Genomic DNA, 12,280 nt, shown 5'->3' with positions numbered 1-12,280 from the left:
GTTTGCTGGAATCACATGGAGGAAACTCTACGAGGAATGTCAAGCTTGACCTCTTGGATAGAAGTCGACTTTAAAAGATTCACTAATTATTTTTCTGTTACAGACTCAAATGCCCAACAGATTTGTCACAAATACTGTTTAAATGGATGATGGGGCTAGAGAGATGGCTCAGTTGGTAAAGTGGTTGCCTCGTGAGCACAAGAGCCTGAGTCCAATCCCCATAATCCCAAATCCAGACGTGGTAGCATGCTTGCAGTCTGGGAGCTAGTAAAGCAGACACAGACAGATTCCTGGGACCCATTGGCCCAGGATAAGTTACTACTCGATAAGTTCCAAGCCAAGGAAAGAACTTATCTAAAAAAAAAAAAAAGGTAAAAGAAAGGCCAGGTATGGCGACACATACCTTTGATTCCAACACTCCTGAGTCAAAGACAGGTGAATCTCTATGAGTTCAAGACCAGCCTGGTCTACATAGTAAGTGCCAGTCCAGGAAAGAGATACATAATGAGAGCCTATTCAAAATAAATAATAAAGTAAATAAATAAGTCAAAGGCAGATGGCACCTTAGGAATGACACCCAAGGTCATCCTCTGCCCTACTTCACATACACACAGATACACACAAACACATATACTCACAAACACACACACATTTATAGTGTCACCCAGAAATCAGCAAACGAACATGACATACAGTTAATATATTTGTCCCAGCAGTCATACGGGCTCCTGTATAATTGCACAGCCCTACTCAGCATGCCTGCACCAAAGCGGCCATTCACAATAAAACAAGTGGAAATGTCTATGTCCATTAACCTTAAATTCACAAAAATTTTTATGTCAAAAACAACAGTTTTTTTGGAGATAGGTGGTAATAATGATCACAGTTGCACAACTCTATGAATGTGTTTAATAACATTGAGCTGTACCCTGAAGTACCTGAACAGGAAGGCTGGAAAGATGGCTCAGACATGGGGACATCATGGCCAAGGCTGATGACCTGAGTTCTGCCACCAGAGACATGGAACAAGGAGAGAAGTGACTCCTGTAACTTGTCTTGTGGCCACACACACACACACACACACACACACTATAAGTGCAATTTTTAAAAATTTCATTAGTAACATTCCTGAATATTTCACCACAATTTAAAAGAAATTAAAATGTTTCCTACCAGATTCTTTTTTAACTCCTGGCCTGCATAATCTTTTATGCCAAACGCTTTAGGATTGAATAAGCTACCTAGAACGAAATGCTTCTAAAATGATGTATAAATATTTCAAAGATAAAATTATTCTTCCTCAAGTCCTTCAGATATTGTGACACCAGCGAAGAGCCTATTCTAGCTCCGTCCCCTAACCTGGGGTACAGTCCAGGTGCTCAGGTGCCTCTTACGATGTGACAGTCATGGTGACTGCCTCGGGAAATTAAAAGAGTAATTAAATGAGCACTGTGATAACCTATCTGATAGTCAATCTACTTTCCCTAAGTTATGAGTGAACAAAGGCACAATGGATGTCACTTCAGCGCCAACACAAGCAGATTCTGCAATGCATTAGTCATATACCTCAAACCCCAGCGCACCCATGGAGCTGCTTGTTTCTAGTTATTGCTAATTGATTTTATTCAAACTCTGTATTCATGGTGGCTAGATATGGCTCCTTTCTTTGTTACTTGTAGACCTTTCAATAGCATACATTATTAATTAAGATGCACCCTTACCCACACACAGCCTTAAAACAAGCACTTTTCCACAAGCAGGTTTGGGGATTTTCTGTTTCCTCTTCTGCTTTCTAGTTTTTAGCTATGACCGTAAGAAGCCAACTAGATCTTTTTTTTTAAGTGTGGCAGGGCCAGCTCGTGCACTTTCGTGCCGTGATTAATGTGTTATTCATCTGGTACCTTCCTAGTCGACTCTTGCCTTTAGCCTGTGAACATCTCATTTTGCTCCCAACAAAGGATTCCATTGCTGTAGGAACTGAGGTGTGTCTCGGTTTTTACCTGGGAGGCAGTGATGCAAGCGTTTCAGCTGAGACCAATCCTTGGCTTGGGGTGGGGAGGAACAGACTAGCAGGCCACCAGGAGAGTCCTAGAGCAGACAAGAGAGCCACCACTGCCAGAAGGGAGTTTCAGACCTTGGATACAGACACTCGGGTGAGGAGCAGCAGCAAGAGGCTTGGATTTGTTCACCGGGGACACCAGCGACAATGACCTGCCTTTTCCCCAGAGCGCTAGGGCCTCTGGTCCTCTTGATGGTAAGTCCCTTCTTTTTCTAACACTAGAAAACTCTCTCTGCTTCCTTGCATAGATCAGAAAATTGGCTTTGTTTGCTGAATCTCTGATGTACATTCTAAAGAGGACACAGCAGAACTAAGCGTTAAACTGAAAATTTTACATTCCTTCCTTTTTTGATTTTCTTAATGTTCAATTTTAAAAAGAAGTGTAAAACAGGGAAAACGTTTATTTAATATAGTTATTTCACACTTCTTCAGTGATGAGATTAACTCATCCCAATCCCACGTTTTGTTTCCCACAACCTTCGTTTTCTTCAAAGCAGCGCATTATTTTTCCAACACCCAGATGAGAACACGCACAACACAGGCACTTCTGTTCTCCAGGATTACACATCTCCTGGTAAGGTATGGCTGAGAGCTCTGCATGCCTGATCTTGACGCCCGACTTGTTTTTAGAATACTCATCAACCGTTGAACTAAAATCAAAGTAATTTTGATTCTAGACAAGTTGGGAGGATTATTAAGAAAACCGGTTTTACATTTAGCCATTATGTACAAGCTATATCGAGCCTTGGGGAGGGGTGACATGGGCTTTACATGATCATGTTCAGGAGAGTAGCTCTTTTGTTGGCTGGGGAAATGTTACATGTTTTCTGATAGACAAAAAGAATCAAGAGGGAAAGCATTAGCTCAGATTCTATAAGCTAGTTTATGCTTTAATCATTGTATTAGTGAGGCAAAAATATGACTTATCTCATACATGAAGTTCACCAAAAACTTGAATATAAATAAATACAGGGAAATCACCAAAGTTTATCACCACGTTGTAGATGACAAACTCGGCCTCGGCAGCCATTGTCTCACTTCAAAACACAGAGAGCAGTGGCTTTTAAAAGTTACAGGGAGACAGATCTCAAGGACTGCCTGAGATGTAAAGTTTGTCCGCCATTATAACAGACGCCTCGTGTGGAAGAAAACTCGACACTCCCTCACGTGGCACCGATTTTTAAATACTGAACAAATGATTGAACGAGGCCTCTTTTAACTTTGAATCAACCTTCAATTCTCTTATGATGCTGGTGATGAGGAAGTTAGAACATATAAGATGTTTTCCAACACACAGTAAAGTTTTGCCCATGTAGGGGTAGAGAAAGAGAGGAAAGATAGGGAGGAAGGGAGAGGGAGGGAAAGCAAGGGTAAAGGGGAAGAGAGACAGAGACAAAGAGAGACAGAAACAGAGAGGGGGGAAAAATGAAGGGTCTAAATGTAAGCTGTGCAATATCATAGCCACCATCCATACATGGACATTTATCACTTGGAATATAATTGTTCTGAGATGAGATACGCTGTTAAATATAAAACATACAACATAACAAAAGAGTGTAAAAGATATTACTAGTTTTTATTTTGTTACATACTGAAATTATAGTCTTTTTCAGTAGATTAAATTAAATATACCACTAATTAACTTTTTAACAAGCCTTTTGATAAAAGTATAAGAAAATTTAAAACTGTTCATGTAGGTGGCATTTGTGCTTCACATTAAGCAAAGCTGTGTCCTAATTCTACTTGCAGAGGGTGGTGTAGGCAGATAAGACTCCGTGGATTGAGTGGGAGTTGAGATTCCATAAGTGGGGATGGACAGAACTACTGTCAGACCGATACAAGCAAAGACAGGGCAGTTGTGGCCTCTGCCCGGGGCTGTGGAGCTACCGGTTTGACTGGACCGAAACTGTCTGTTAGGGGATAGGGGCACAATTTACAAAGGTAGAGGAGTGTGACATTGAAAGGTTCATTCTGTGAAGGCAAATGGAATCCTTTTAGAACGCAGAGCCACCCAGAGTTTTGACATAATGTGGTTACGGGTAAAAGGCAATGTTCTCAGAGCACGGGCATCATTTGTTGTTGAAGGGTGGTGTCTGAACGTTGAAAGACATGTCTGGAGGTTTCTAGGTCCCTTTCCCATCGCACACACCACACAAGGTCATTGACAGCGCTGTAACGTGAGATGTAGCAGCAAGACCTAGGCTTGACTGTGCAGCTGTTCTAGTGACTCACTCCAGGTCCCATGTTCTCCATTGTCAACAAAGAATCATCTTAGACTGGATATGGTAGCACATACCTTTAACCCCGTCACTTGAGAGGCAGATCATCTGTGAGTTCAAGGCCAGTCTGGTCTACATAGTAAGTTCCAGAATAGTCAGGGCTCTGTAGAAAGACCCTGTCTCAAAAAAACAAGCAACAAAAAGTAATAACAGTAGAGAGACCTTAGTCCTCCCCCGCCTCTCTATTATGCCCACAGTGAGAAGGGAGTGTCATCGTGTTCACAGAAGTACTTGGAGAAACAGAAGCATTTGAAAAACTGATACCATCCACTTGTGGTGTTTCCATTCTAGGTGTGATTCTTGATTACATCAGTCTCAGTGTTGTATTTTAATGCTTGAAGTAACCACTGACATCCATTTTAATATGTCAAGGAAGGACGAACATGTTTCTTCAGTTAGAGTATATTACGATGTATGGGGCTGGGGAGACGTCCCAGTAGGTTAACAGAGCTTGTCGAACAAACATGAAGATGTGCATTTGAATCCTCAAGACCCATGTAAAGCCAGGTATGGCCGTATGACTGAAGCTTCCCACTATGGGAAATGGAGGAGGAGGACTGTTGGGTCTTGCTGCCCATTAACCTAGCTCCATGTTCAGTGACAGACCCTGTCTCAAGGGAATAAAGAGCGATAGTGAACACAACCAGTGCCCTCTGACCTCCAGGCACATGTAAATACATAACACACACACACACACACACACACACACCATTCACCTATACATACGAATACTCAAAAAATTTAAAAAACATTTCTGAAACGAATGTTTTGAAAGTTACAGGAAAAAAACCAATCTTAAATATACTGTGACTGTTGGAAAATGACATGCTTTCTGATGTAGAGAATTTTTTCAAAAAATCTCTGCTATTTTGGGCTTTAAGATTAATTCTTTGGAATACGTAGGTATAAAGTGAACCTGAATATCCCTTTTTAGGTGTCAGATTTATCAATCATTTATATGTATCTGATTTATTTCACATAACACAAAATCAGAAAAACTTTTCATGGAAGATGCTCCCCTTCAGAGATTCATTTGTGAAAATAAAGATTATCCACAGAGAAACCCATCATTCCCCGCCACATAGTTAACAAACTCTAGCACACATCCTGTGCCATAACACTCCTTACCCGAAGAATGAGCTTGTCAATCTCATGTGACAATGCCAAATCCGAAGGTTTAACACAGCTTTTTTTTTTTTTTTTTTTTTTTATCGAGACAGGGCTTTGCTGTAGTTTTAGAGCCTGGCCTGGAACTAACTCTTATAGACCAGGATGGCCACCTGCCTCTGCCTCCCAAGTGCTGGGATTAAAGAAGGCTTGCACCACCACCACCCAACCCTAACACGGCTTTTTAAGCTGCTGTGGTAAAGGGGAAGAGTGACAGCCATTAAAAAGTCAGGTCATGAGCAGAATATCCCCTCAAACTAGCAAGATCCCTTCCAGCCATCTTTCTCTGCCCCATGAAAGTTTATAAAAACAGTTTTAAGTCAAACATCCCACTTCAGTCAATGGAAGTCTCGGAAGTGTCTCTTCCCATCTTGATTAGTGAGATGGCTGTTTCCTCTGCTGATGAATACATATGAAGATGAGTCCCACTGAATCTCTTCGAAATTCAAAATTCTAAAGGCAGAAGAACCTTGCCAGGACTCCTGCCTAACACTGCCTGGCTTGGGCAGCAGCTGGGATAGACCCAATTATTTCTACCAATTAGCCTTCCCGCTTGCTTAATACCAGAAGCCAGTTCTCATCCCTAACTATAACACTCCGTGTCCCAGAGGTTTCTCGTAAATCTCTTAGCTCTTGGTGCTTCCTTTCCAGTAAAAAGTCAATCTGATAGCCTAAGGTGAGGGCTTGTTTGGGGAAATGCCTCATGAGGAAATTACACAGATGATGGGTTGGTCGTCCATAATTACATGACGAATAATTGAATCTGCTTAATGCACACTTTTTCTTAATGCAGCGCCGCAGGCCAGGCTATGCATTGCACAACTTCAGTGGGTGCATTCACAGGATCTGCAGTGGTAGCAGCACCCGGAAGTTTGCAAGGAGCAGCCTGCACAACGGTATAGTGGAGCGCTGTGTTAAGGAGTCTTTGTATTGGTCCAAGGGCTTCTGATAGCCCTTTCCTTCTCTTGTTATTCTAACAGAAATTACTAGCATCTACTAAGCACCTACTATGCACTTGGGCTCATAGTTCAATCCCCACAACAAACCGCCATGCAAGTAAGAAGTGGTGAGATCTCACTACGGCAGATGAGGAAATGCGAGGACTGGGTCATGTTCCCAAGGCGTATAGTGGTACATGTCTGGGACCAAAATTTAAATTGGCCTGGAAACTAGGAAGATGGCTCAGGGGGTTGCCGAGCAAATGTAATCAGAACATGCAGTACACACATGTAATCAGAACATGCAGAATACACATGTAATCAGAACACACAGTATACACATGTAATCAGAACACGCAGTACACACATATAATCAGAACATGCAGTACACACATGTAATCAGAACATGCAGTATACACATGTAATCAGAACACACAGTATATACATGGTATACACATGTAATGAGAACACACGGTATACACATGTAATCAGAACATACAGTATACACATGTAATCAGAACATGCAGTATATACACAGTATACACATGTAATGAGAACACACGGTATACACATGTAATCAGAACACACAGTATACACATGTAATCAGAACACGCAGTATACACATGTAATCAGAACATGCCTCTGGGAAGACAGTAAGGAGAGACGGGAATCCCTAGACGCTCGTGGCCCAGGAGCCTGGCAACTGCAGCAGCAAACCAGAGCTCTTACCTCATGTAAGATGGATGAAGACTGACTGACACCTGAGGTTGCCCTCTGACCTCCACACACATGGTCTCGCATGCACACACACAGACACACACACTATTAAAAAGAAAACCAGTGTGCAGGATCCAGGTTCATACCAGCACACTGACACAGCATCCTCCAAATGGAACATCCACAAGCAACCAAGGGCATTACTTTTACTTGGCTTCTCTTCACTGCAGGAAAAAAAAATCAGCTTTCTAAATTAATTGAGTTTACATATCAGTTCTCGAAAACTGAGCCGCCTGAAATTAAATACTAATTTCTAAACAATTTAATATATATTATTCAGTTGGAGAATTTGTCTTTGTTTTGATTAATATAACCTTTATTAGCATGTTTTGTGGCTTTAAAATTCAAAATTTCTACACAGTTCTGACTTACACTTAAATTTTTTCTGCTTTATATTTATACAACTCTTGGGGTTTTGTTTTCAGGGTAAAATCCAATAAATTGCATGAAGTACTCAAGGCTTCATTATAGAACGGCCTCTGCATTAGATGATTCCCCAGCCATAGACTGTAGTAAGTGTTCTGTGGATGCAGACTAAGCTAAGACGTTCAGAGGGTTATGGATGTTACATGCACGTGAGGATCAGCATTTCCAGCTTACAGTGGGTTATTAGGACATTGCACACCATAAGTGAAGGAGCTTCCACATAGAAATCAGAAGGAGTCACTCATTCTTCCGAGCTGTGCACTGTGTAACTCATTTATCAAACGTGTCCTGAAAGGCTGCTATGACCTATGTGCTTACAATAAGTTTCTGACTAGTTGATCAATTGTAGCAGTGAACCGCCAGCCTATGGGCATTTCATGGCATTTCTTGCCTGAAAGGTATAAATCTAAAATCATATTTGAACTCTGTAATGACTTCTTTGAGTTCCCTACGTTATTCTCTGAACTCCCCAGCGGGGAGCATGGCGGGTGCTGTGATAACTCTGGAAACGGGCGGTGGCTGTGTAAGCTGCTTTTCTCGCAGCTGCTGAAGGCAGCTGACTGAAACCTGAAGGGAGGCGAGCTTTATTTTGGCCAGTGATTCCAGTCTGCCACTGGGAAGCATGATGGCAAAGCTCATGCCAAGAGAATCTCACATCAATAGCTGCTCACACAGGAGGCAAAGAGGGCTTGCTGAGACTAGAGAAGGAGGCAACTTTCTGAGCCCCACCCTCAGTGATTGTTTCTCCAGCCAGGGACCCCCTCCCAAGGCTCCATGGCCTTCAGAATTAATGTAGAGCTGCAATCACAGTTCCAGTCAGCCAAAAATAATGGTTCCGCATTCAGAAATGTTTCCTGTGATATCTCTCATGTTTCCAGAAACAAAGAGTATCTTTCTACAACACTAAAATGAAGGGACACTCTTTGAGATCAGGCTTAAAAGAAAAGAGTTTAAATTTTGGAATGGAGAAGTCATCCAAGGGTTCTGGTTTTCTGAGAACTGGAAATACGATAACCCGTGGTCTGCTCTGCTAATTTTCCACAGACTAGGCTTTGCCTGCCTGGGAAGGTAGATCAGGGTTTTAAGGTCTATAGAAGCCCCATTCTCCACGGGGCCAACACAGACGTGACTCATGGTTTCTGGATGACTCCATTTTTCCTGTAGAGGGGAGCACGCCCGGCCCATCCTTCCCCGTACAGTCAGATGAGAAAGAACAGTCGGTGACCACACCATACTGGTCCCTTCTTTCCTCAGAGATTGCAAGATGTTGGGGCATCATCTTGAGGTGTTATTTAAAATCAGAATTTCAGATGAAATGCTTATGATGGAGGGGTTGATCATATGTCTGGCTTAATTGCTCCTTTAGTTAAGACTTGGACCTGCCTGTTCATTATAATCTTTAAAAATAAATGACGTAATAAGTCTACATTGTTTCGGGATCAGCCACAGCCTTTGGCCAGATAAAAATCTAAGTCACCGTCATACAACTTTCTTCTGTGTATTTACGTTAGGTTGGGGTTAGAATCTATTGTCACGGCAATGCACACACCCTGGAGATAAAGTGGTTATGTTTCAAACCCTAGCTCATCAAGGGTTGTTAAACAGGGAGAAAGTATCCGTGTTCCTGCTTCTCTATATACATAAAAACGGGGGTTATATAATCGAATCTTCTTCAGGTGGTTGCAATAAACAATAGCAATATTAAGCACAATGTTCTGTGAGTAAACACTAAGCAAGTCACCACCACTACCACTCTCCTAAATTTACCCTGTAATTTGTTTTCCATGGCCTTCTTTTCTTCGGATCTCACACTCAGGGAACCAGCAAATACTTGCTGAACACTTGAATAGGGAAGAGCAATAGCATAAGACCCAGGACTTGGAAAGCTCATGAAGAAATTCTTTACTACTCATAAAACAGTAAGATACAGGGAGCGTTTGTGAGCTACATGCCCTTAAAGAGAATGTGAGCTGTACAAACTCAGAGAGGGAGCCATTAGTAAAGGCAGCTTCATGTAGCATGCCGGTGCTTGACTGGGTGAATCACCTGTAGGTGGGCCGTGAGGAGCAGGAACGCATTCCAGGTGGAAAGCAATCCAGATGCCAGGCCTGTGGGCTCCTAAGAAAGGTCCCAGGAAGCCCCACTTCTTTTGTCCTCATTTAAATTTTAGACCCGTAGTACACAATGAAACTCTTGTTTTTGTTTGTGACATGGTCTCATGTAGCTCTGCCTAGCCTAGAACTCACCATGTAAACCAGGATAGTCTCAGACTCACAGAGACCCACCTGCCACTGTCTCTTGTGTACTGGGATTGAAGACAACACATTTGGAATTTAAAATGAAGTGTAATGTTTATGTTACAGTAGGAAGAAGAACAGATTCACGCCCTACAGCAAACAGCACCTAAGACCAGCATAGGACAACCCCTGCTTTTAGAAAAAGGTTCCATTTTCATAAGCTAGAATAGTTTTGTCCTATTCTCCTTACTCTAGTTCAAATAAAAAAAATAAAATAAAATAAATGAAAAAAAAAGAGCTGGATTCCACTGAACCTGAAGAAGTATCTACAGACAAAAAGAAATAAATATTTGGATAATTTGCCAAATAGGAAGATAAAAAAAATAAAATAAAATAAAATAAAAAGCAAAAAAATAAAATAAAATAAATAAATAAAAAGAGGAGGGGGGATAAAAAAGTGGGGAACAAAGAACCTGTCTTTAGAAGGAGTTAATCTGAAGTTGCTTTTGTATAAGCACACATGATAGGTAATAGAGGCTTGGGGTTTTGATTTTGTTGTTGCTTTTTTTCTTCCTAGTTTTTTGAGACAAAGTCCTGCTATGTCTTCCTGACTGGCCTCCAGCACTTTGTAACCCTCCTACCTTAGCTTCCCACATGCTGGATTGTAGGCATGCACCAACATGCCCAGCATAACAGCTGTCAATAACCATGTGGCTACTTGCAGGAGTTTATCATAACAGTTCCTAAAGCAATGATTTCTGGGAGGTTTTTATATGATAACTGTGTAAGAAACATCTAGTGACTGAGAGTGCCTGAAAGCATAATTTTACAGTCAAGGAGATGGTGATAATGGTGGCAATGGCGATGATGATGATGTTGTGGGGGTGGCAGTGAATCTTCTTCCTTGCTTTTGTTGTTTTGTTTTGAGACGGGGTTTTATTTTGTAGTCCAAGCTGATCTGCAGTCACTGAACAGCCCAGGTTTGTCTATCCTGCAGCATCTGCCTCTAACCACTGGTGAATTCCTCTTTTCTGGTATAAAAAAATCTGAAGCATAGTACTGGAGACATATCTTAAGAATTAATAACTCTTGGTGCTTTTGCAGAGAACCCAGGTTCAACTCCCATCACTGACGTAGCAGCTCACAGCCATTCTAAATTCCAGCTGTGGGGCACTGAGCAGGTGCACACATGGTGCACACACATACATGCAGGCAAAATATCCATAGACATAAAGTAAAACAAATCCTTAAAATGTCTAAAGTCAGATCGAAAAAGTTGAAGACCTTGTTTACTTGGAGAATATTCCTTTTCCTGGTAGAATTTTACACTTCGGGGTGCTTCTGCAAACTGTTTTAAAACTAGAAACGAACTACGAGCTGAAGAACAGGATGCAGTGATAAGGATGGCTAGCTTTCCACAGTCGCCTGTTTGGGGAACTCACGTGGAGTTGTTTCTATTTGATGTCTGCAGGTGCTGCTGGTGCACGGGGAGCTGCGAACAGAGGTAAAGTGTGCAGCCTGCATCATTAGAATCGCTTCACTGGTAAAACTTAGTTATATTGAGAAAAGCAATTAATTTAATTATTTGGTAATTCAACTGTAAAGATGTGTAAAAGTAAAATTCTAGAAAATAACCCAAGATATTTTAAAGTTATCTATACATATTATGATTATTGTCTCATATGGTCTTGTTTTTTTTTATCTTATTTTCTATTGGATTCTGGGTTGGTTGCTTGGCTCTCTTCTCTTGAGAACCACTCTTCTGGGAAGTGCTGCCTAGCCGGGTACTCACTATGCCTACCAGGCTAGCTTTGAACTCCTGGCAATCTTCCTGCCTCAGCCTCCCTAGTGCTTGCTTGCAGGCATTCACTGCTATGTCTGGCTCCTTTCTACATAGCTCAAATAAACAAGAAGTCAAATCCTACTATGGAGTTTATAGGGAAAATCAAATTGACTAAATAGTAAGATTAAATAGCATAGCTTTGTGATGACCTATTTAAGGCTGCTTCTTCTCGACAAAGGGTCAGGTGAGCAAATGCTCATCAAAGTAGAAGCATAAAGATTCTCAGCGTGGGTATCTAGCTATGATTAATATTCAAAGCAAAGACTGCCAGTCACGGATGCGATAAATCGGGGTCTCTTTCAACACAGTCAGGAGGACAGCATGGAGAAGACGGGACAGCAGTGCAGCCGGCTGTCAAAAGAAGGTACAAACGTGAATGGGTAAAATTTGCCAAGCCCTGCAGAGAAAGAGAAGACAACTCAAAAAGAAATCCCATTGCCAAGGTAAGTCATATTGACAGAAGCAGTGTGAGCTTTAGAATAAACGTATTACATGCAAATTACAGATGATGTAGGAACTCCACTCAACAATATGCAGCCTGGAAAGTCCACAGA

The 12,280-nt window shown here is 41.6% G+C and overlaps 1 protein-coding gene across 2 annotated transcripts in view; it reads left to right on the top strand.

Annotated features, from left to right (window-relative positions):
- Positions 1–2,206: 2,206 nt before the first annotated feature.
- LOC121453650 (desmoglein-3) overlaps positions 2,207–12,280 on the top strand; it is a 30,726-nt gene continuing 20,652 nt past the window's right edge. The window contains exons 1-4 of one of the 2 annotated variants that reach the window (XM_041660576.1): positions 2,207–2,254; positions 9,323–9,325; positions 11,355–11,387; positions 12,035–12,169. In XM_041660576.1, coding sequence (XP_041516510.1) covers positions 2,207–2,254; positions 9,323–9,325; positions 11,355–11,387; positions 12,035–12,169 — 219 coding nt within the window. Of the gene's footprint in view, positions 2,259–2,852; positions 2,882–4,829; positions 4,846–9,322; positions 9,326–11,354; positions 11,388–12,034; positions 12,170–12,280 lie in introns of both variants that reach the window. The other variant, XM_041660575.1, reaches the window with a different exon arrangement.

This window comes from Microtus oregoni, unplaced genomic scaffold (assembly GCF_018167655.1).
Source record: "Microtus oregoni isolate MIOR12 unplaced genomic scaffold, Mior012 000011F_ref0000422, whole genome shotgun sequence".
Lineage (NCBI taxonomy): Eukaryota > Metazoa > Chordata > Mammalia > Rodentia > Cricetidae > Microtus > Microtus oregoni.
This window is presented reverse-complemented; position numbering and strand designations above follow the sequence as displayed.